Source organism: Diabrotica undecimpunctata, chromosome 3, assembly GCF_040954645.1.
Source record: "Diabrotica undecimpunctata isolate CICGRU chromosome 3, icDiaUnde3, whole genome shotgun sequence".
Lineage (NCBI taxonomy): Eukaryota > Metazoa > Arthropoda > Insecta > Coleoptera > Chrysomelidae > Diabrotica > Diabrotica undecimpunctata.
Window position 1 is genome coordinate 21,011,144 of NC_092805.1, and position 26,510 is coordinate 21,037,653.

Consider the following 26,510-nt stretch of genomic DNA (forward strand, 5'->3'; position numbering starts at 1 on the left):
GAACTTTCTCTAGAAGAAGATGGAGCATTTTGAAAACCATGCGGCAAAGCGGTAAGTTTTATGTTTTTTTTCTCGTCCCACAACATAACTAAATTCTAAAGCGGTTTTAGAATTCTAATTATTTTTTTTTTTTAATTCTCAGATTTCAAGTAGAAAAAAGTATTTTATTGACCAGCATTGTGGAACCCCACTTCATAAACGTAATTTGGAAAAATTAAATTCCTCTAAGTTAGCCCAAATATCTCTGCGGGATAGTTTAAGCAGTTCAAAAAAAAAAATGGAGGAAGACGCATTTAAATTTGATTTATGCCAGATGATGATTGCATCCAACATTCCTCTATATAAAGTTAATAACCCTAGTTTTAAATGCTTTTTCGAAAAATATCTTAATAAATCCTTACCGGGCGAAAGTACATTGAGAAAACATACTGTGGAAAAATGTTATGTGGAATGTATTTCAAAAATTAAGCGGGAGTTAGAGGGCAATTTTTTGTATATTATCGTGGATGAAACGACAGATGTATGCGGCAGGTATATAGCTAATTTAATGATTGGAATTTTGAACGAAAACTTTGCGAGAAAACCTTATTTAGTTGCCGTTAAAGAATTGGAAAAAACAAACAATTTAACAATAAGTCGATTTATACTATAAGCTTTTCTAAAGCATCATCAGGGGCATCTGAAATAAGCCAAGAAACGTTTTTTTAAATGAAGAAATTGATTAACTTCGATAAAAAACTTGAAGTTAATGGATGATAAAAGTTTTTTGTGATTAACGTTTTAGACTTACTTCGTCCGTTTTGGGCTATCCAACAGGCGCAGAATGTAATAAACTTAACAGAAGACCGGGGACAGTGAAACTATTATAAATCGGTTCACAATTTGTCGATAGCTCACTACAAGTTTAATCCTAATTAGAAAACTGAAATACAGAGAGGATAGGTAATACGATATAATAGTAAAAACCAACCTGAAACTGACGGTTTAAGATGTTTTCGACTAACCCACCTTGTATCTGAAGGAATACAATACCTTATAATCCTATTACGAGGGTATTTTGATTGGTTAGAGATGGCCGACCAGTGTCGTAGAGTATATGATTGAAACATTTATTTGAACTAAATAAATATATTTTTTAAATTGTACTTATGTAAATTGTATTTTTTAATAAAACTTATTTATTTTATTCAAAAATAAAAAGTTTCTTGCCATTTGTAAAAGATACATTTATTTAATTAAGGGGAAAGGCGCCAAATGTCCCCTGGCAAAATTTTGAATGTGTTTTAAATGTATCCATTATTTTCGAATACGGAGAAAACTAATAAATATTTTTGAAAAATTTAAACGCAGAATGAAAGATTACATTATTACTGAGGGCATAAAGTCCCTGAAAACTTCTGCAATGTTTATTTTAATATGTTATGTAACAGGGGTGAAAATAAAGGAGAAAATATAGTATAATTTTTAACTGAAAATATTGCATGCAAAAGAAACTTTTTATTTATTCTAATAAATATTTCATTCTGCCTTTAAATTTTTCAAAAATGCTTTTTAGTTTTCTCAGGATTTGAAAAAAAATGGATATATTTAAAATACATTGAACATTTTGACAGGCGACATTTTGCGCCTTTCCCCTTTAATACCTCACTATTACAACTACTATTACTTACCTTATATAATTACGATTAGAAAACTATTCAAATTCAAAATAAATAGGATCAACTTCGGAATTAGAGTCGTCTTGAGGGTTAATAATTAGCGGTTGTGACTGTACGGTCGCATCAATTATGTTATCAAGATCCCACATTTTTTGATCTTCTTCTATTACATGTCTTACTGCATCTTTCCAGTTTTGTTCTGTAATATGTTGTAAAGATTCGTATAACAATTCACGTACAGCTTGTATTTTATATGACGTATTTTTCTAGCCACATAACTTTTCATTTGTGTCCAAATGAGTTCAATTGGATTTATTTCGCAGTGGTAGGCTGGAAGCCTAAGGACTGTGATGTTTCGCCTTTCCGCCATTTTGTCAACTACTGTATTTCTTGAACTTAGAGTTGTGTTGCCAGGCAATTTTTAAAAGTTCTGCTTTTACCATTCCATCTTCGTAAGGCAGATACTTATTCCGCAGCCAGTCAAGAATATCCTGTTTCTTCCACGCAGTCGTTGGAAGTCTTTCTACTAGTCGTGAATGATAAGGTGCATTATCTAATATTATAATTGAATTTGCTGATATGTGTTCAATCATCTGCTTAAAATACTCTTCGAAAACATCAGCTGTCATCTCCTCGTGATAGTCTTTTGTGCTTCTGGACTGAAATTTCAACAAACCATGCTTAACAAATCCTGTTGCACTGCCAATGTGAGAAATTATTATTCTACTGCCTTTAATAGAAGGTGGGGAGATACTAGTAGACCAACCTTCCATAAAGGCTTGCCTGGAGCTTAATATATTTTTATCTGACCAAATTTTTTTTAGAGTATGACCTGAGTTACCCACGTTTCATCCTGGTAGAAGATTGGCCTTCATTCAGCCCGGAATTTTCGTATGGATCTTAGATAATTTCTTCTCCAACATATTATCTCCTCCCGGTCAATCAAAAGTGATTTTCGGTCTGATTTCTTCCACCGGAACTTGAATTCTTTTAAAACTTGCCACAATTTAGTTCGTCCTATATGAGGCAAATCCGGGTCGTCTCTAACTTCTTGTAAAATTTTGTTTAGGTTTGGTATTTCTTTTTTGAAAAAAAAATCCATGAATTTTCCTTCGAATACCATTTTTGGCAAATTCATCAATTTCAATAGGCTTTTTCCCTCTCTTTAAGTGTCGTTTGTGTTTGGGTTAGCTATACCGTATTTTTTTCTTTCTGATAGGAACCTATATATAGTTGACTCTACTACGCCAGTCATGTTGGCACAACTTTCGACAGTGTTCCCACGAACAATGTTTGTGGGATTCTGAGAAACCAGAGCATCCTGAACATTCAGGTTAATAGTCTTCTCTCTTGGTGAATAGACAGACTTACTGACTGTACGCAACGGTACCGATGTAAAACTTGATGATGTTGATGAAGCCATCACAAACAATCCAACAAAACGAGCACGAGCGAAAGGTATGTATATGTTCGTAGGTATATGGAATAAAAAATCACCCACGCACTGCATATAATTCGCAAAAGAAATATTCGAGACGCTAATTACTGCCGTAGACGCGGAAACACCGACGAGCCATAAATTACATGCGATCAAAAACGTACTAAACAAAAAAATTGTTTTCGTTCGTAATAACTTCACCCTTTCAAGTTAAGTTTTGAATATAAACTGAACAGATGAGACACGTGGCCAAAGCCGGCATCTTTATACCCATTATATTATTAAAAATCTGGGGAATTCCATCCTAATTATCTTGCAACGAATAGTACCTTCGGATATGAATTCCATGTTTTCTGGTAAAGTGATTAAACGCGAAGATTAGTATTGAAATATCCAAAGAGATAAGGTATTCTTATTTACAAAATTGTTAATGGTTAAATTCTTATTTTTATTAAAATAATATAATAACCAACATTAGCCGTTTTTTTGCTAAATATATTAGTATTAAAATATTATTAATATTATATATAACAGTATTAAAACATTATATTATTATTTAATGAATAAACACCTTATGAACGCCTATGATTTACGACCGTTTTATGAGTTTGAGGCACATTTCGTGCTATCAACAATTTGTGAACGGAGTTTAACAAGGACAAACAGTTTAAAATTATTTAATTTATTCAACTAAATTTTAAATCATTTTAAACTGTTTATCCTTGTTAGTGTAGTGTTTATACAATTTTATGTTTAATGTTATGTTTATTACATTCTGCGCATGTTGGATAGCCCAAAACTGACGAAGTAAGTCTAAAACGTTAATCACAAAAAACTTTTATCATCCATTAACTTGAAAGTTTTTTATCGAAGTTAATCAATTTCTTCATTTAAAAAAAAAACGTTTCTTGGCTTATTTCAGATGCCCCTGATGATGCTTTAGAAAAGCGAAAGTACTTGGGCAAGATTCAATTAATAAAATTGTGCTCGATATCTGCCTTTAATTTTATCAAAGTTCATTTATTCGAGCATTCAACCTTATATTAATATATTCTAGACCAATCAAGTTAGAAAAATAAACCGTTTTTCGTCTCAACTGTATAGACGGGTTTGACAGTTAAAATTTGAGTATAAGATATCACAAAAAGTCTCTCGTCTAGGGATTCATCAATTTTTTAGTGGAACTATTTTTAAATAAATAATAAAAAAGTTAAACTCATTATTTTGCATACGTTAAAATCTTATTAAAATTGGATGATAAACAAAAAAGTTATTGCAAAATAAACAACAAAATCGCTGTTTGTAAATATTATTAAATTATTTATTAAAATTTGTTTAAATATACCTGAACTTGAGTGTCTTATCGTGTTTAAATTGTATGCAAAAGATGAGCCAAACGATTTTTTTTAAATATCTGAATTCAAAGTAAAAAATGTTGTAATGGCTGTAATATTATCAGAGAATTTAGACGCATATATGCGTCTATATTCTTTGATATTATAGTAAACTAAAAATAATTATGAATTATATCTTACCACTTTAATAGAATCTGCCACTTTACTGAAAAATATCGTATTTACAGTACGGTTTACGTTTATAAAAGCTCAGTAGAACCATTCACGTTGTGTCGGTCGACTATTATAACATTCTAACACCGAAAATAGTCAAGATTTCGACGAGAAGCAAGCAGGTCAATTTTAAAGAATTAAGGACCCTTCCAATGTGTTGGTTTATACGGGTTAGTGAAGTGGGAGGTAAACCACACGCATTAAATTGTGCCACAGACACCCACAGATAGGAAATGAAACAGATTTCTATTTATAACTGGTGAAAAATATTATACACTGAAAGACGGGGTAGTATCGATTTTTAATTTTTTATTAAAACGTTTGGAATGTAATGGATTCTTGTCGAAGAGAGAAACACTAGGCAATTTAATATACCAATAATGAAGACTTACAAATAATGAAGAAGTACAAAAATATCGAATAAATACAACTAAATGAGATGTGTATGATGCTTGAGTTGATCTGATGAACTGACATTATGAACTAATATCTATCCCTATTTTACTTTGAGTTTTTATTTAATTAAACATAGACAAAACTAAATGGCCAATAATTGATTTTGAAAAACAAAATTTTACAGTAAATAGTTAATCTAATAATAACTAAATAAAAGTTTTTTTTTTAGAATTTCCGCATCAACCATTAAAGGTTATTAGCGGGTTGTACAGATTGTACAGTGGTTATTAAATATACTAATTACAAATTGCGTATTAAATTACAAATGATAAATTACCAAATTACAAAATGATACATATAACTTAAATTTTGTGTAGTAAACGTATGTCCTTAAGGAATTTGATTGTATTTGATACATTGCAGTTTAAAATATCTGTAAGTTTCTTTGCTTCTTCTGATACGTTGTTGATGGCTCTTTCGTAGGAATAAAGAGGACATTCAATCAATATATGTTGAACAGTTATTGCACATTCACAATAGGAACATTCAGGTGGTAGTTCTTTTATCATGAGATGCTGGTGAGTTAACGCTGTATGTCCAATTCTTAGTCGGTTGATAATCACCTGTTGCCTTCTGTTTTCTGGAAATTGTAGTTTAGTGCCAATCCTAGTTTTAACGTTTTTAAGGTTAACCGTAGTAGAATTCCACATTTGTTGCCAATTTTTTACACTTCTTCTTCTCATTGCGCCGTCTCCTTTCGAAGGTTGGCGATCCAAATGGCAATTGTAGTTTTGGAAACTGCTGCGCGAAAGATCTCTGCGGATGAGCGGTCGAACCATCTCCTCAGGTCTTTCAGCCACGAGTTCTGGCGTCTTCCTACTGATCTTTTGCCCTGTACTTTTCCTTCCAGTATAACTTGAAGTAATTCATATCTTTCGCCTCTCAGCACATGACCCAAGTATTGCATTTTCCTCTCTTTGATTATTCTTAGTAATTCTTTTTGTTTACACATGCGACGAAGTACCTCAACATTAGTAACTCTTTGTACCCATGGAATCCTCAACATTCGTCTGTATATATACATCTCAAAGGCATCTATTCTTTTTTCTACTTCATAGTCCATTGTCCAACTTTCACAGCCATACAGTAAGACAGAAAAAACGTAACATCTGATCATTCGGATTCTAAGCTGTAGACTAAGGTCTGATCTTGTAAAAAATGTTTTAATGCTCATGAATGTTTTCCTTGCTTGTTCGATTCTTGACAGGATTTCTTTTTTTGGATTACACTGACTATTGATATTTGTTCCCAAATATTTTATGGAATTTACCTGTTCTATTAATTGACCCTTGGCATACACCTGTACGTTTATTGGTGTCTTTGAAAATACTAAAGTTTTAGTTTTGGAAACGTTTAGATGTAAACCGAACATTTCGCTGTGGTGAACTACCGCATTTATTATATTTTGTAGTTCTTGTGCGTTGCTTGCTATTAAGACGGTATCATCAGCATATCTGATGTTGTCTATGCTGATTCCGTTAATCTTAATTCCGCCTTGGACCTCGTTTAATGCTTCTCTGAATATAGACTCCGAATACAAATTAAAGAGTAGCGGTGATAAGACGCAACCCTGTCTCACTCCTCGTCGGATTTGTATGTCTTCGGATGTTGTGTGCTCTATTTCAATTGTTGCCGTTTGGTGCCAGTATAGTTCTGAGATAATTCGCAAGTCTTGTTCGTCAACTCCAGTTGTTCTCAGAATTTCGATCATCTTTTGATGGTTAACGCAGTCAAATGCTTTTCGATAGTCAATAAAACATGCATATACATCCACATTCATGTCTCTGCTTCGTTGCGTTAACACATTTAAAGCAAAAAGAGCCTCTCGTGTTCCCAATCCGTTTCGAAATCCGAATTGAGTGTCACTCATCTGGAACTCGCACTTCTTGTAAATTCGTGTATGGATAATTCTGAGAAAAGTTTTAAGGACATGAGACATCAAGCTTAATATTCGATAATCATCGCATTGTGAGGAATTCGATTTTTTTGGTAATGCTACGAATGTTGATTTTAGCTAGTCTGTTGGTATTTTACCTGTGTCATATATCTTATTGAATAGTGCTGTTATTAAATCTAGGCTTTTACTTTCGTTATCTGCAATTAGTTTAAGTATTTCGACATTGATATTGTCTGGACCGGTGGCTTTTCCATCTTTCTGAGATTTTACTGCATGAATCACTTCTTCTTTGGTTATTTCTGGGCCTTTTTCATTTATTCGATTATCTGTGGATGGTGGAGAACAAGGTCTATCGTCGTCAAAAAGAGTTTGTATGTATTCTTTCCATCTCTCTAGTTTGTCTTCTGTACCCATAATTATTTCGTTATTATCATTTTTTAATATTGTTGCTTGTCTCTTTTTGTGTCTACGTGTCATTTCTTTTACTTTTTTATGAATATTAAAGGTGTCGTATTTTTCCTGAAGTTGTTCGATTTCTAGGCATTTTGTTGACATCCAGTTTTCTTTCGCCTCCCTGCACTTTTTTCTAATGATTTTGTTGATTCGCTTGTATTCTATTGGGCTTGTTTTATGTTTTCGTCTTACGTCCATGAGGTCCATGATCTCTTGCGTTATCCATTCTTGTTTTTTGTTGTGTTTTATGAACCCGATGTCTTCTTCTTGTATCTTTGTTATTTTTGTTTTTAGAGCAGTCCATGTTACTTCAATGTCTGTCTGTACCAAGTTTTCGATCGTTTTTATTTCTTCCTCAAGCTTGATACTTATTTCTTTTTTCTGTTCAGGGTTCTTCAATTGTGAGATGTCTATTTTTCTTGTCACTGTTTTCTTTTTGACTTTGAGAAATCTTTTTAATCTAAAATCCATTATAACTGGATTGTGATCGCTATGTATATCAGCTCCAGGGTATGTTTTCGTAGATTGTATGTATTTCTTAAAGGTGTTATTGAGCAAAATGAAGTCAATTTGATTTCTAACAATTTTGTCTTTTCTGTCTGCAGGTGATTTCCATGTGTATAGCCTTCTAGGATGTTGTTTGAAGAAGGTATTGGCAATTAACAGATTGTTTTCTGTTTTTATACACAGTGATTTTTTACACAGTGCTGTTTAATAATGAGCTGGATATCACTGAATGGAATTGTAGTCATTATTTCAGTTTGCTCGTCAGTAGCAGCTTTCTTTGCTAATTTATCTACTTTTTCATTTCCTACGATACTTGTATGTGATGGTACCCAGAGAAATTTAACGTTCACGTGTCTGTTTTGTAGGTGATAACGTGCTAATTGTATTTGTTGCAGGATAGCATGTACTGGATATATTTGCCTTAAGCTCTGAAGAACAGATAAAGAGTCAGTAATGATAAGAAAGGTTGAGCTTGCATGACTCATACACAGGTCTAATGCTTTTAAAATGGCGATTGCTTTTTCCGTGAAAATGCTGCAGAATTGAGGGATGCGAACTGCATATTCAGATATTCCTAGAATAAAGGCCGCTGCATGTCCGTTTTCAGTTCTTGACGCATCAGTAAAAATCTTGTTATAACCAGTCTATTCTGATATCCGTTCTTGATATAATTTGTTAATGATTATGGGATTTGTGGTACTCTTTGGATAGGCCGTGAGGGATATATCAATAGTGAGAAAATTAATAGTCCAGGGAGGTATAGTTCATTGTGTAGGATAAGAATGTGTCAGCTGCTCCATGTCAAAACCATATCTCGTTAAATGTTCTTTAAGGGGTGGATATTTAATTTGTTGATGGCAATGAGTAGATGGATATATTTTGTAAAGTGGATAGTTTGTGTTATTAGGGTTGGAAGAAGATAATTTGAACTTTCACACTTTGGTGCGTAAATATGGAAAAATCTTTATCTTATCTATTTTAAAAATGATTAGGAAAGTTTGTTATTGACGTGTTCTTAAGGAAACCAATGTGCAGGGTAAATAGGTACATTACAGGAAGTTGTAGGGGAAAGGAGGGTTTAATCACAGAAATCATATTGAGACGTTTTATAATATATAACAACAATGTAACTTTGTAACTACAACGAGACATTTTTGTCTGACTTTGAAACTTTTATTCTCTTTAATTATTTCTTAGTGGTACAGTTGTCATTCTATTTTCTTTAATCGCCTTTTTTCCGTACTTATCTGTTAGTGTTTTTTTTTATTTAGTTTTTATTTAGTTCTTCTTTGTTTATAGTTTGTTTAGTGCAAAAATTTTTGTTGGCATCTTCTCTTCCTGTTAAAATTTGTTAAGGTTTGTTGTAAAATTTGTAATAAAATTTAGAAAGTTTATTATTAGAAATATAAACTGTTTATTTGTGAAAATGAACTAGTGAGTTAAAAAGAAAGTAAACTTAATATCTTCGTATCATCTGGAAAACTTTATGTGGTCTCTACTACCACTTGAATCAGTAATTCCGAAATCCGAAACAAATAAATTATAAACTTAAATTGTATAAAGTTAACAGTAAGATGACGAGTGCAAAACAAATGTATTAAAACCTTATCCACAACATTAAAAAATGCAAGAAAGAGGAAGTGATAATATGGCCAAGGGCCGGTTTCACCAACAACAAAAATCAATGAATAGTTATTGGTCGAATAAAATTCATACACATACATACATATTCATATACATACACATATATATATATATATATATATATATATATATATATATATATATATATATATATATATGTTCGGAAAGATTTCCGCGGTTAGTACAATTCAACTTAGAGCTAAGATTAATACTATTATAAAAATTAATATTAAACTCACCAGTCTTCCGGGTTGAACCACGTCGATATCCATTTTGCCGAGCTTTCGACATCCTCTCTGATGTCTTCTTCAGGGCTTCCGAGGTGTCAGTCTCCCGAGCCCCCAGACACTACTACACTCACTAGTCACTTCTAGTTCACTCAGTTGTAGTGAACTAGTATAAGAAATATAGTATATAAGAAATGATATTTTGTTTTAATATTTCTAATATGATCTCTAGTAGATGGTTTTTTTTTTTCGTGGAAGGAGGTAATAATGAAATAACGTTCTAAAGACGCATTCCCCATGTCGTTTTATTCATCGTCTGTTTGCTTTGAAAATGATAGAAAGCATATATTTTTCTGTACTTATCTATTAGTCTTCATCGTTCTTCTTCTAAATTCAGTTTTTCGTCTTTTCCAGTCTGTCACAATGCATTCGTTTAGTTTTTTTTTTATAAAATTTGTAATAAAATAATTTTATTATTAGGTATGTAAGTTATTTATTTACGATAATGCAATAAAAAGTTAAAAAGAAAGTAATCTTATTATCTTTGTATCATCTGCAAAACTTTGAATTATGCTGCCTCGCCTACCACTTGAATCGTTAACTCCGAAATCTGAAATAAATAAATTATAAATTTAAATTGTCTAAAGATAAATAAGATAACGAATGACAAACAACTCTATTATATCTTATCCCCAACACCAAAAATTCAAGAAAGAGAAAGATGACTTTGTTGTATAATGTAATATCAATTAAGTTGGTAGCTCCAACTTCTATCTGGGCGAATTAATCACCATTTTGTGTATTTAATCACGTTCTGGGCGACATTTAAGTGTAGGGACATATTAACCTTTGAGCAGCATTTTGGGTAAAGCCTAAAACGTGGATGGTTGTGGTATGTAGCTGGAACTACAAACTACAAAAAACCCCCGGTTTTTGCGACCGGATTGGTTGTGATTAAACATACCGGTAAGATATGAAACGAGAACAGAACAGAAAAGATCAGATATCAAAGAAAATTAATTGGGCGCCACCTTGTTTTTGTTCAGGGGATACAATGCAACTCAATGACATAAAAACTGATGATATATGAAAACAATGATATTAACTAGTCATAAGCTTAAAAAAATGTTTGCTGGACTGTAGATTAGCATACCTGATTGTATATAAAACATAAAAATCAAAACTTGCCTTACTGTACTTACAAAGGAAGCAAATGAAAAGAATAATGCAATTTTTAAAATAAAATCTCATAAGTATATACCAAAAAATTGTAAAAATATATTTAAAAAAGAAGTAAAGGAACTATAGTCTAAAAGAGCTACAACGTTAAAGCGATTTTATTGTTTCGTAGCGTCAATTTACCCCTTAAATATAAAAAAAAGTATTTTTAAAATGGGATTGATATAAGTATTCAAAACATCTTCTTCTTCAAGTGCCATCTCCGCGGCGGAGGTCGGCAATATTTCTTCTTTTGTAATATATGGACCTATTTCTTCTGACGTAAGTTCTATGTGCTCCAGATCTCCTCTTTCATCATCGAACAATTCATCGATATATATTCAAAACATAAGCAAATAGAAAATAAACATTCATTAGTTGTAAGCAAACAATGACATAACTTTAATTTAACAGGTAAAACCTACAGTTGTATAATTTTACCAGTTCTAGATGCCATACACCAAAATAACAAAAAAGCTGGATTCATCAACAAGTCTTCCAACTTAGGAGAGTACGTTCACGTCGCAGTTAAAATATTGGCATTCAAACAAACTAACGGTTAACAATTCTTTTAGTAGATGGCAGCGCGTACGTCATATTCTAATGCTTTAATTTTCCCGAATTTTAATTCTCTGAACAGCGGCATTGTTGCCAGGATCAAAAGAAGAAACGAATTCTTAATGGATGAAGAAGACTACACCAGCCCAAACGAAGTCGCCAAAATCATCAGGAAACTAAAAGGGAGCAGAGCACCTGGTCCAGAAGGAATACATAAGATCACCCTCAAGGAACTACCAAAGAAGATTATAGTACAACTATACTACATCTTAAAATACTGCCTGGAAAAAGGACACTTCCCAAACAACTGGAAATACGCCAAGATAATCCCCCTACTTAAACCTAGGAAGGATGAAAGAAAACCAGAAAGCTACAGACCAATTTCTCTCCTTGAAACAATAGGAAAAATCCTGGAAAAAATCATCTACAAAAGACTAATGAAACATGCTGAAAGAAGAAGAATCATTCAAGAAGAACAATTCGGATTCAGAAAAGGAAGAAACTGAGAAGATAAGATTCAACAGAAAACAAAGGACAGGGATGGCCATACTGGACATAGAAAAAGCATACGACACGGTTTGGAAAAAGGCACTAATCTTCAAGATGGATAAAGCTGGACTTCCTCACTACTTAATTAACATTTGTGATATGTATTTATCTAATAGAACTTTTCAAGTTTCAGCTGACCAAAAGATGTCGACGATACAAGAAATCCAGGAAGGGATGCCTCAGGGCAGTATTCTATCACCCATTCTATATAATATTTTTGTTTCAGATCTACCAACTGATCCAAAAATTCCACAGCCCTCTACGCGGATGATACAGCAGGTTATGCAACCGGAAAGGATGACAGAAGAATCATCAAGAAAATGGAAAATCATCTCGGAAAAATCACGGAATTCACGGACAAATGGAAGATAAAAATCAACGCTGAGAAGACGCAGTTTATCATTTTCACTCAGGAACGCAACCCACCAGTACATGAAATTACAGTAGGAGGAAACAGGATCCAAGCAGGAGATTCAGTCAAATATCTAGTCTGTTTCTACGGAACACAAAAAGAAATATGGAGAATGATCAGAGGACAAAGAAAAGAGATGAACGAACTAATAAAAACGAAACACATTCAGAAGGAAACGTGGGTAGACAACTTTCGATCCCTGTTTGCTAAAGGTGACGATGATGAACCACCAACACCAGAGGTGACGACAAACGAAGAAATAAATATTGAGGAGGAAGAGGTAAAGGAAGCATTAAGGAAATTAAAAAATAGAAAATCACCAGGAGAGGACAGATTACCGAACGAACTCCTAAAGTACAGAGGACCAGATCTGACCAAACAACTACTAAAACTAATTCAAAAAATAATGGAACAAAACAGAATTCCTCAAGAATGGAGATCCAGCATCCTAATACCTCTCTTCAAAAAGAGAGACAAATCGGACCCGGAAAATTACAGAGGAATTAATTTATTAAACACAACACTCAAATTACCAACCAAAGTGATAACAAATAAATTGAATGAAATTATAACATTAGCAGAAGAACAACAAGGTTTTAGGTCGGGAAGATCATGCACCGACTCTGGTAATGAGATTCAGGAGACAGGGAGATTCCCTGAGTCCTCTATTATTCAACCTGATTATGGACGAAATAATAAAAGAAGTAAGAACTAAAAAAGGATACCAAATGGGAGAAAAACAACTTAAAATAATCTGCTATGCAGACGACGCAATACTACTCTCTCAAAGTGAAGATGATTTACAACGTATGCTGCACCAATTTAATATAACCGCCAGAAAATTTAACATGTTAATTTCCCCAACAAAGACAAAATGCATGGTTATAACAGCAAATTTACTAAGATGTAAACCGGAGCTGGAAGGTCAGATAATAGAACAAGTGATGGAGTTTAAATATCTAGGCATCACATTATCTAGCTACGGAAAGCTCGAAACCGAAGTGGAAGATCAAGTGAATAGAGCAAACAGAGCCGCAGGCTGCCTAAACGAAACAATATGGAGAAATAAAAATATCGGGAAAGAAACGAAAGGCAAAATTTACAAAACAGTCATCAGAGCAATAATGACATACGCGGTAGAAACAAGACCTGACACAGAGAGAACAAAAAGGATGTTAGAAACAGCAGAGATGAAAACACTTAGAAAAATTGATGATAAGACACTATGGGACAGAGCTAGAAGTACAGATATACGACATAGATGCAAGGTGGAAAACATCAAAAACTGGGTAAGAAATAGAAGAGTAGAATGGAACAATCATATAAGCCGAATGACAACAAATAGAGTAGTAAAGACGGCAAGAAACGGTTCCCCAATAGGAAGACGATCAGTAGGAAGACCACGCAAACGATGGAATGGAGGCACATTGAAAAACAGACAGAGTCATGTCTATATAAAAAGAAAAAGAAACTTTACTAGATGTAATAAATAGTAAATGTATTCAAATGGGACTTGACATCAACAGAGATAAGATCAAATATATGATAATATCAAGGAGTCCAATAAATAATGAACATCTAACCCTTGGTGGACAGCAAATAGAGAGAATGACAAAATATAAATATCTGGGAGCTTACATCAACACAGAATAAGATCCAGACCAAGAGATCAGGGTACGAATTGAAATGGCAAGGGCAGCGTTCTTAAAATTCAAGCAATTGTTCTGTGACAAAAATCTGAATACTACGCTGAGACTGAGGTTTGTTGAATGTTACGTCTGGTCCCAACTATTGTACGGAGTAGAAACATAGACGTTAAAAGCAAATAGTTAAGAAGCTTGAAGCCTTTGAACTTTGGATCCACCGGAGAATGTTGAAAATTCCATGGACTGCCAGGGTCACCAATGAGGATGTGCTGAGAAGGATGGGTCGAGACAAAAAATTGTTGAGAACAATAAAAGTACACAAGACTGCATACCTTGGACACATACTGGGGAATGATAAATATAGTCTTCTGCAGAGTAGAGTCGATGGCAAAAAGGGAATAGATAGCAAGAGGAAGTCATGTCTGCAAAATATTCAAGTCTGGACAAACATCACTATAGACGAATTATTCCATGTTGCAAAAGACAGAGAAACTTTTAGAAATGTGGTCGCCAACCTCCGTTAATGGAGACGGCATAGGAAGAAGAAGGATAGATAATCATTTAACGTAGTTTTTTTGTACCAAGTTCAAAAATTATTAGACGAAACCAAATTTTAGGCAGGTTACCAAGTAAGTTATGACATGGATTCATTTAAGTACAGTTATGAAAAATTTACTGCTTTCTTTGGAAATGTTAACTAGATATTATTGAAGTAGAAAGTTTACAGTTCACATACATAATCATAAGTTAAAGATTTGCTTTGAAATAGTAACTATAACTGTACCTAAAAAGTAGGAACTCTAGAAAAGTTGTTAGCAACTCTAAGATAATCAGTTCATACCTCTTTATGTGTGAAGTCATGGAAATGATAATGATCATTGAAACAGTGAGAAGTCATTATCACCATGATTATTGCTATGTTCCCAGATGAGCTCCACCTTCCTAAGCCTATTCCTCCTTTCTAAACCATTCCTTGCAGCTTGATGCTAATTAATAATTTTCTAAATTAGTTTCCACTATGTTTGCCGCTTAGCAGTATGTTTGTATTTCTTATCTGTCCAGTACAAAAGCTTATGTCGAACGATTTCTTCTGTAGCACATCAAGCGCCAAAGATATTATTAAAAATTATCACCAAGCGGAAAAACTCAAAATTTTCCAATTAACTTAACCATCGCCATACATTACCGAGGCTTGATCTGATGACGCTTCTTGGACAATTTTGTAAAACAAACTCTTTTATTTTGTAATAAATGTTGTGAATTACGTCAGAAATCTGATGTCGACCATTGCTTTACCTTACCGATGCTATAATTTGATGGAAAACTTATTTCAGAGAATTCCACTGTCCACGTATCATTGTAAATGTTTTGTAATTAGATGACCGTCGTGTTACAGACAAAGTAGGAATTTTTTCCCAAGAATTACGTTAGAAATCTGAGGCCACTTTTTGCTGATTTGTGAAAGAAAGAAGGTAATCTACAATCTATTGCAAAAAAATCAGCACGTTGAAATACAGTTGCAGCTTTGTTGAAGCACCAATTCAAGCTATGTGTTAAGCAGTAACGAAAATGGTTTTCGACGAAACCTCTTTTATTTCGCGTGAAGACCATTAAGATGCCCTTACGTTAAATTTGCTCCATCAAAAGACTAGCCAATGAGTTTAGATTTATAACGCAATTCGACACGATATTAAACATTAACATTATTAAAGTTTCTGCACTCCGACTCAAAAATCAGAAGAATCCCAAAAATCGTTCTTCTAGTTTTCCAACGGAATTACCATATCTAATAATAATGATGCTAAAGTAGGTATTATTATGTGGGAAGGTGCACGGGTAAAGATGACAAGTAAATATGCAGTGAAAAATCCAAACTCCGTATAATCGATATTAAAACAACTGTCAAACTGTTGCATTCAAATAATTAAATCTTTACTTACGTTGACATGAGGAGGAGTAGATAGCACGTAATGGACCGAATCGGCTACATCCTTGACACTCAGAGCTGCTACTTTTTCCATCTGCTCAATGTTCTCAATTGGCATACCCAACCCTTTTGAAACATTTTTTAATATGTCAGTTACAATTGACCCTGGGCTAATACTCTAAAAAATAAAGTGAGATTCGTTTTTGTATAAAAAAATTAAAATATTTTTAAATGCAAAATAACGAAAAATAGCGAAACAATACTCTTGTATTATGACCTTGTGTGACGATTAAATTTTGGTTAACGTTAAATTTTTTACTCTAGAGTAAAATTTTAACGTTATAATTTTACTTTATAGTAAAATTTGAACGTTAGATTTTTACTATGTGTGTTAGAATTTTACTTTCTTTATCATTATGTTAAAAAAATTTAATCTAATGAGCATTTTTGTGTTGTTAAATGTTTCTGTTAAGAAATTGCCGAAAGGTAAATCAAAAGTAAAAGAGCAATGGAAAGACAAATGTTGCATATAAGACTAATGGATAAAAAGAGAAACGAGTGGATAAGTAAGAGATATTAGACAAGAAGTTGCAAAATTGAAATGGAGATTTGCCGGACACAATATAAGACAAAAAGAAGACCGATGGAACAAAATTCTTATAAGTTGGAGACCGTGGGAATATAAACGAACGAGAGAAAGGCCTCAAATGAGATGGGCAGATGATATCAAGAAGCACGTGGGCTCTAGGTGAATGATTGTAGCGGCAGACAGAGAAGAATGGAAAAGGATTGGAGAGGCCTATGTCCAAAGATGGACCGAAGAAGGCTAATTAGATAGATAGAAAGCAAAAGTAGTTCATATAAATTGTCTTGCACCTTATGCTGACTCAAATGAAACAGAAGAAGCACGAACTTTTCAACATGAGATCAAAGATAACCGGCCACCAACCTTTAATGAATTTATGTCAAATTACGCAGAGATAAAGAATGCTAGATTCGACGTGACCACAGAAGTTGAGCAGGATCTTTTTAGTGTTCGGTATAACGTCTCTCTAGCCTACTGTTGTACTATCGGGATGCATCAAGATGTCAGAAGTCAAACAGACATTGCTGAGGTCCTCCACACCAAGAGAAATGTCATTAATCGTTTGTGGTTAAGGTGTCAAGAAACTGCTAATGTTGCTGAACATCATATAAGCCGTATAAGAAGAACCAACCAAACTATTAGAAATAGACTGCATGAAGTAGGGTTAAATGTTCGAAAACCTGTGAGAGTGCCTGTGTTATATAGAGGAAATTGCGCTCATCGATTTCAGTGGTCACAAGAACACGCAAATTGGGTTAGACGTGGGTGAGCCTCTACTTTGTTCACAGATGAGTCCCGATTTGGATTGGCACCAGATACAAGACAAAAAGAATTTGGAGACGATTTGGCAATGCTGAATGATTGGCCACCGTGCATGAGGTTCATAGACAGCAAGGCGGCAGTATTCAGAAAACTCACACTACGCATCTTCATCCGCAATCAAACGGAATGGTCGGAAGACATAATAGAACTGTATGTCAATACCTTTTAATGCTCGTTGTTGATAATCAAAAAGATTGGGATACTTTGATTCCTCTATTCCTGATACCTAGCCTAGTCAATAAGCTACCGGTTAATATGTACGAAGTATTAAATATTTAGAATGTTCTAGATGACATAGAAATATCCAGAAATGTCTCGTTAGGTCTGGAACGTCAGAAAATATACAGGAAGTTGACAGTTCAAGTAGTACTAGTAACTTAGTTTTTGAATAGTTCCCTCATTCAGTTAAAATCATCAACTATTGTAATATTGTTCGCTGTTTTTATTACTAATTAAAAATACTAATTAAACAACTTACCGTTACTTTAATGTTGGTTTTTTGCGTTGCTTGCTCCAGACGTAGAGTTTCAGTAAGTGCACTTATAGCATGTTTGGTTGCGGAATATACATTAAGCTTTGGAAAATTAACTACTTTATGACCTGCAAGACTGTTGATGTTAATAATATGCCCTTGGATGTTATTTTCCTTCATTTGCTTTATAGCTTCTCTACTTGCAATGCAGGCCGAAATTACGTTTATATCAAATTCTTGTTTTAAATTTTTCGTTGTAATTGAACTTAAATCACCTATAAGTAAAACAGCCGCATTATTTATAAGAATACTGACAGGTCCGACATTCTCTTTGGTCCAGGAAAATGCTTTTACAATGTCTTCTTCTTTGGAGACATCGCCAGTATAAGGAAAAAATTTTCCCTTCTTTGAAGATAACTTCTTAGCTACTTCATCTAAAACGTTGGCACGTCTTGCAACACCGACAACCTTAAAAATATTGTTACATTAATAATTGAAATGAGAACAATTTTAAAAATCAGAAAGGAAATATTCAGATTAAAGAAAATTATTGTATTCTGTATTCAAAAGATGAATATTGATTTAATATTTCTTATATGGTGCGTTGAGAAAGAGCCGAAAGAGATGGAGTTGCGGAGAGATTATTACGCCACCTATTATTATTACACGAAATTATTTAAGGCGTCATTTATATTTATAAAAAAAGTCGTCAGTTTTCTCTGTCGCACGGGGAAACGCGACTGTATGGCAGCAGTCAGACTATGTTGTATTATATGTCTATGGTTATAACCTTTTTAAAGTACTTATAGTATCAATCTTTTAAATGACGTTGAGTTTACTAAGATATTTTTTATCGCATTTTAAAGTTTCCTAGATTAAAAAATAACAAACCATACAGTCATATATAGAGTATAACAAATAATCCCAAACTCATAAAATCTTATTCCAATGGGTACACGTAAACTCATCACCAATGAGCATAAATGCCCTCGTAGATAGTACAAACTCATCACCGTGATAAAACCAGCGATTTTAAAATAGATCCGGAGAGATTTGCAAACTCATCACTAGCCAACTGTACCCCGTGGCAGGTACAGAGCATAAAATGTTTGCAAACCGCTAAGGTTTAATAATTTAAAACAATAATTTAACTCGGGGGAGTGCGGTTCTGCATCGATAATTATAATGTTGTATTCAATATGGGCTCCGAATATTTTTAACATTAACAGAGTTTAATGTAAGTTATAAATTGTGAATCCTAGTGATATATTGAAATAAACTGTAAGTGTACAAACTCCTTACATAATATCCAGTTAAATTAGTATTAAAGTCAGCAAATTGCAATTATTTGTTATTGTTGTCAATAAACAAATCCAGTTTTACCAGCAAAAAACCGCTTTTAGTAAAGACCGATATACCTGTTTTAGCAGTTGTACAGAGTCGGACTTACTTTTCACAAACGTTTATCGAAATGAATTCAAACATGGAATCACACAACAGTTCTACAATACAAGACCATCAAAATCGAATCAACACGTCACAGTCATACTCTTCGGCAGCGTCGAGAGTGCAATTTCCATTAAAGTCCCAAGCAATTATCTTTAGTGCCTTAGAAAACACCAAACTTCAAGACTACCTTCTCCCACTTGGAAATATAATTCAACCGAAAAATATAATCTTCTCTTCTAGATTATCTAATAATCGCATATGTATGTATTTATCCAATAAACAAATAGTGGACGATTTTATGAATAATCACGGTCAAATAGAAATACAAGGTGAAATTGTCAGAGCAAGAAGGTTAGTTACACCAGCGGAACGACTTGTACTCTCCGGCGTATGTCCTTCAATACCGCACGACTTGCTAATCAGTGAGTTACAAAAAATCGGCATAGTTCCTGTCTCTCCCATGACCTTCCTTAAAATAAGTGCTTCTATGCCTGAGTACAATCACATCCTTAGTTTCCGAAGACAAATCTATATCAGTCCTCACAATCTAATACTACCAGAGTCATTTACTCTTGTTTTTGGCAACACGACATATAGAATATTCATTTCTCAAGACAGTTTAGTTTGCTTTAGATGCAAGAAGCCAGAACACATCGCTTCACAGTGCTCCGAACCACTAGCTCAAATAAACCCCAACCAAAACAACGAAGCATCGGTATCCAGCGCAACAAATATATCCTTGCAAGCATCCAATGACACGAACCCTTCTCAGTGTGAACAAATGTCTATTTCCAATATCCCGGAGATACCGAACAAAGTAGACTCATCAAATAAGGACAGTCACATAATTAATCAACCTAAAAGAAACTTTGATGAAATTATTTCACCTGAAGCAGATCCATCTTCAAAAGAACGTAACATTTTTCCACCACCTAAAGTCCAAGCAAAATCTAAAAAAGCTAAAATTAGTTCAGCAAGCACTTCTGAATGCTCATTTTCTCTCTTACTTGACCCTGCTAAAAACTTCATAGAAAATCACCCTCTATCTTTCCCTCTAAACGTTGATCAACTTAACATGCTCCTAATGAATATCATGGGGTCAGCAGATCCTATAACCACAATTAAAGAATATACCACAGACCTATCAGCTTTGTCCCATATGCTCAGTTAAGTTTATCCTCATTTAAAAGAAAGATCTATAAAACGTAAATTCAGGTCCATAATGAAAAAAATCTATAATTATATTGACAGTGAGGCATCGGAAGCTGAAAGTGACACATCTCAGTTAAGCCAACATTAATTAAAAACATCCCTTGTTGTCTAGTCCTTTCTGACTCTCTCAGCGCAGTCACAGCTATGCAAAATGTATACCCTAAACACCCCATTGAGAAAATTATCAAGGCCAAATTAATGAAAGCTCAAGAAAATTTCAGGAGAGTCCACTTCCTATGAATACCATCTCATATAGGCATAGAAGGGAATGAAGAAGCAGATACTAGTGCGCGTAACGCTATCACCAGTGACACATCAGAAACACAGTGTCGGAGTATCGCAGGCGATCTAAAAGTTTATTTCAAAAATAAGGTGTTAAGTGCGTGGAATCGGGAGTGGAATGACTCTAGTTCGAAACTCAGAACCATCAAAAGTGATATTTTTTCATGGAAGTCCACAGCCAGAAGTAGAAGATGCCAAACTATTATTCCACATCTACGACTTGGACACTGTAGGTATACTCATGCCTGTCTCTTCACAAATAATGAACCTCCAAAATGCGAAACATGCAATACAGTAGACAGTATAAAGCACTTCTTGATAGACTGTCCTAAATACGTAAATCAAAGACAGTCTTAAAATTTGCCAAATAACCTAAAAGCACTCCTCAACAAAAATTTAGTTCCGAACAATTTATTAGGTTACTTACAATGTATAAATATGTTACACAAAATTTAACTTAATTAATTGTTACAAATGTTTTATTGTTCACAAATTGTAATTAATTGTTACAATGATTGATTATTACAAATGTTAAATTTAATATTATTACAAATGTTAAATTTAATATTATTACAAATGTTACAGGAATGTCGCTAATAACCTTTGGGTAGATGCGACTTTATTTCTTTAAATAAAAAAAAAAAAATTTAACTCGGGATGTATTAAATGCAAATGCAATGCATTGACTGGTAGTAGGCAAACCCATTAAATTCTATTGATAAATAGATAAAACTATGTGAAAATAAAAATGTTTCTCTAAAGCCGGAGATACACATGTCTGTTACTAGCACAATGGCATACCAGTACCAGCTACTGTCCCCAAACTGGCAAGTGTGTACGTTCACTGGCATGAGTGGCATGATAATTCCTGGCATGCTAGCTAATCGCAAAGAATTTGATTTTTCTTGCTAGTAGGCTAGTAGTATGCTGTGAACTGTGAGATGCAAGGCGCATGCGTGGGGAGTGTCACTGGCATGTGTGAACGTGCGCTACCGCTACGGGCATCGGCATGCCAGGGAGGTGTCAGATTTGTTGTGTTGGTAATAAAAATTAATCGTTTTATTTTTAAACTTGTTAACTTAAAAAATATTCCGTTGGGGTGATGAAAAAACCATAATTTGCAAGCTTCACATTTGTGGGTTTGACGTATGGGTTTCGATAGCTTGTGATATGAAAAATTGGAATTCATAGTATTAAAATTGTATGCTCTAGGTGTTTATAGACTTGGGTTGTGAGAGCATGGACTTCAGAAATTTGTGATGTGAAAATAGGAAGTTATTAGGCTCAAAATTGCAGGCTTGAGGTTTATGTTCTTGGAGTGTGGGAACCTGGGCTTTAACGGGCTAGCCTCCAGGAGTTTTGGTGGGGGTCGTATTTTAAAGGTGATTTCTAGGGTAACGTGAGTTAGGGTGTAGGTGGAAAGGTCGGTCGGGTTTCGTAAAAGTTCTTTTACGAAAAATAAGCGAATTACTTCGTTGTTTTCAGGGTTAGGTGTTTGATGCGTTAGCTTGCTTATGATTTGGTATGGGTGATTTTTAGGAGTTAGAAGAGTTATAATCCAAATTCAATAGGATTGTCAGGGCAGAAATTTTGTAGTTCGTAAACACTTGCTAGTAAGCGGCTATATATTTATTTATTTTTTAGCGCACAAATTTACTTCTCAATTATCATTTTTTCCGGTTACATTTGATATAAGTCCGAACTGGATAAACTAGACTGGCCTTGTTGCAAAATTTATTATTTAGTACTTCGTGCAGCTTATCAGTGTCGTTGAGGTATACCTGAATGTCAAGAGAGGGACAAGTGAACAGTGTTATCTTTTTCGAAAGTAATATTCTTGTTGCAATACGGCAACATTGTTAAAACTCGCCGGCAAATAGTGGAAATAAATATTAAAGTCAGGTAGTCAAAAGTATTTCACGAGCACACAGTCAGGTAACATGGCATCAAAACCAACGTGCAGTACATATCTGTTGATAAACCAGATAAAAAGAGGTGATTATCTGTGAAAGAAAAACAAATGATTAAATCGGTTTATGAGGGATTACGAAGAAGAAACCAAGATATGTTTATAGAGGACGTTGTGGCATTGTGTGGCGATTTAACGAAAGTATCGGCTCGTACAGTTTCCCAAATAATTCAAGGTAATAAACCACTTCAAAAACCTATTTATAAAGGACGTACAATAACTGTATTGGGTGATATTACTAAAAGTACCTATAATCCGAAGAAAATTTCATGGATTTTATTTTAGGGACTAAATGCTCACGTTAAAGGCTATTCAACGAGAAAATAATGCAGACGCAGATGATACTTTAAATAAAATATCCAAAAGTTTGTTAATTGAGAGAGAGAATAGTGGTATGGCGGAGAGAATATGTATAAAAAATTCGTGATTTTAGAGGTCTTGGAAAAAAAATTTCTTATATAGACGAAACGTGATTGAATGAGCGTCATAAGAAATCCAAAATATGGCAAGACTTGAATATTAAAAGTGCGCGACAGGCTTTTAATGAGCGACTTTCAACTGGCTTAAAATAACCTTTGGTCAAAGGGAGACGCCTCATTATTACGCATAAAGAAGTGATTCAGATTTCTTACAAGGTGGTTTAAATGTGTCTACCTCAATCAAAACGAGCGATTATCATAAGGATATGAATTCGGATGTGTTTGAAAAGTGGTTTTCCTCTTGTAGAGTCAGTATAGAGGAAAAGTATAACCTGGATCGGTAATTATAATGAACAATGCACCTTATCATAGCCGAAGTATTGAAAAAATACCTACTTCTGCATCTTGAAAGGCAGATATAGTACATTGACTAGTAAGCAAAAATATAAATTTTGATGAATCCATTATAAAAGTTCAAAGAGCGCAAACATAAGACTTCATAATCAGATTTGCAGTAGACGAAATGGCACGTGAACATGGCATCACCGTATTAAGAACTGCATCGTATCATTGTGAATTTTAGAACTGTAGAAGAAAGTACTGATGGTGAATTAACACCTGGAAGTGAATCAGCATAAACAGATATATTTTAAATAATAACTAATATAGTTCTAGTGAATTTGTTTTTTATTGCTGTTGTTGTTTTGTCATTCGGAAAGTACCTATGAGATCCTTCGTCCTACGAAGTTATAATATTGTAAGTACGTACCTAATAACTTTATTATTATTATGGCAAATTTTTTTCTCAAAATTAAGGTTTACATTAGGCTACCGACATATTTGAATATGAATTTTATTTTATATATATATTTAGGTACATAAGATCATTATTCCAATATCAGTACGTCTAAAGAAGCCTAATGTAAAGGTGTTTTTTCGAATTAGTCCTCACAATGATTTTCCTCATTTTAAAAATGTACACTCTACCATTGAACTACACTCGTCTCTCGTTTCGGGCCTCTCCAGGTCTACTAAGATCTATGACTTAATTATTTTTATTTATAATTTTTCTATTTCTTTATCAAACACTCATCGATTTTATCACGCCTGTTATCTTAATGGATTGTAAGGTCGAAAAATTCCACAAAAATGAAAATAAAACCCAATATCTCAGCGGAAAAAAAAGAAGATATTTCTGCAAACTGAACTGCATTTGTAAAATGAAGACTTATACTTTAAGGTGTTATGCGATGTCTATGGTTATGCGCATAGACATATAATATAAGATATACTGACTGCTACAATACAGTCGCGTTCCCCTAGTGCGACAGTGAAAACTGACAAAGCAGTCTCTACATCTCTGTCTAATGGGTCGGGTTTATCGACCACTTGTCATTGGTCATTTAGGTTACGTGGTAGATAAACCTGGCAAATTAGAAAGAGATCCAGGGACTTCTTTGCATCAGTTTTCTCTGTCGAACTGGGGGAACGGGCTGATATTACAACGATCAGTCTATCTAGTATTATATCTCTATGGTTATACCATAGAGCCAAAAACCCAAAGACATATAATACAAATAGACTGATAACTGCAATACACGTCGGTTCTCCCGGTGCGACAAAGAAAACTGACGCAAAGCAGTCACTGCATCTCTTCCTAATTTGCCAGGTTTATCGTCCATGTGACCTAAATGATCAATGAGAAGGTCACGTGGTCAATAAACCCTACCCATAAATTTGGCAATTTGGAGCTTTGATTCGTATTCAGCGCACCAAAAACCTTCGGAAAAGTATATTCTGTCTTTTGGGTCTCAGGTTTGTGCCAGTCGGCATCTTGTGATTCGAAATAACAGGAAAAATCACAGTAAATATAGTGAGTGAAAGAAAAAAAAAATGAAAATAGAACATAAGCAGGGAAGAACTGAAATCAGTTGTCAACACAACATGAAAATATCAACTAAATAATCAGATTCGACAAATGAGAGAAAATAATATTCATAAACCGCATAATAAAAATCACATAGTAATAAAGATGCTTCCACTCAATGTAAAAGACTACTAACGAAAAAGAGTAAGAACAAAGAAGGCGAGTTGGCATGCCAATGTAATCAAAAACTCTTGTGTAATAACATGTCATTGAAAGTGACAAACACAAAATCTAATCGGTTACATAAGGACGTGGCCGTGGACCTTCGTACTAGGTCGACGCACTGAGAGAGCTGAAACGTTTTGGCGCCAAGTTATGACCGAAAGTCAGTATACATTAACTCTACTAAAAAACGAAAATATTATAAATAAGATAATAAATAATATTGCTCAGAAACTGGAACAACATTGCTTCTAATATTACCAAATATTATCTAACATTTTAATTAAAGTTTGCAAAATTTTCTTACGATTTTTAAATTTAGTTAACTTACCTTTAAACCCGCCTCAACCAATTTCTCTGATATAGCGGCCCCTACACCAGCACTTGCCCCTGTAACTAGGGCTACTTTGCCTAACCATCTATCCATTTTCTGCTACTATTAATGATGACAAGCAAATAACGTTTATATTAAATCCTTGATGAAAAAAAATGAATGTTATCTACATAATTGAAGTTCTTTTTTATAATTTATTTTCTAGATAGTAAATTGTGTAAAAATTATGATAATTCTAACGTTTTAAGGATAAGATGAACGATGAACACCGCGAAGTAAATTTTTTTTATCTTGAAAAAATTTTCTTAATTTTTGTACTAAATGTATAATAAACAAATTTTCAAAATAAAACTCAAAAATATGTTTAAAATATTGAAAATAAACCCTGCCCCTCTCCTTAAGCTTTGTTTACTGAACGCCAACGCCGCCGCTAATAACCTGTTGGTGCATCCGGCAACTTTGCTGCAATAAAAAACTTTTTAGAGCAATCGCATAGTATATCATATTAAATCCTTAGTAATAATTTGATATAATGCAAATATTACACACTATCCTATGTTTTAATTTTTTTTCTTTTAAATACAGCTGATGTTATTTATGTTATTTTTTACCTTTTTTAGCGAAATCTTCAATATACCTACATGGTTGTAACAATATATCAAGACCTACCTCAATATATATAGAATAAACACATTAATTCCATCCCAAACCGAGATGT

At 33.8% G+C, this 26,510-nt stretch overlaps 2 protein-coding genes across 5 annotated transcripts in view; both read right to left on the minus strand.

The window, feature by feature from the left end:
• LOC140436553 (farnesol dehydrogenase-like) overlaps positions 1-4,789 on the minus strand; it is a 31,683-nt gene extending 26,894 nt beyond the window's left edge. Inside the window, exon 1 of one of the 4 annotated variants that reach the window (XM_072525463.1) lies at positions 4,632-4,789. The gene's annotated coding sequence lies outside the window, so the exon portion shown is untranslated. The remainder of the gene's footprint in view (positions 1-4,631) is intronic. The other 3 variants (XM_072525465.1, XM_072525466.1, XM_072525462.1) reach the window with 3 other exon arrangements.
• A 5,510-nt stretch (positions 4,790-10,299) lies between these two features.
• On the minus strand, positions 10,300-25,946 carry LOC140436554 (farnesol dehydrogenase-like). Its single transcript, XM_072525468.1, has 4 exons — positions 25,790-25,946; positions 18,045-18,506; positions 16,172-16,336; positions 10,300-10,458 (listed from the first exon to the last, which is right to left on the minus strand). Exons 1-4 carry the CDS (start codon positions 25,883-25,885, stop codon positions 10,417-10,419), a joined length of 765 nt encoding a protein of 254 aa, XP_072381569.1. The 5' UTR covers positions 25,886-25,946; the 3' UTR covers positions 10,300-10,416.
• Positions 25,947-26,510: the final 564 nt, after the last annotated feature.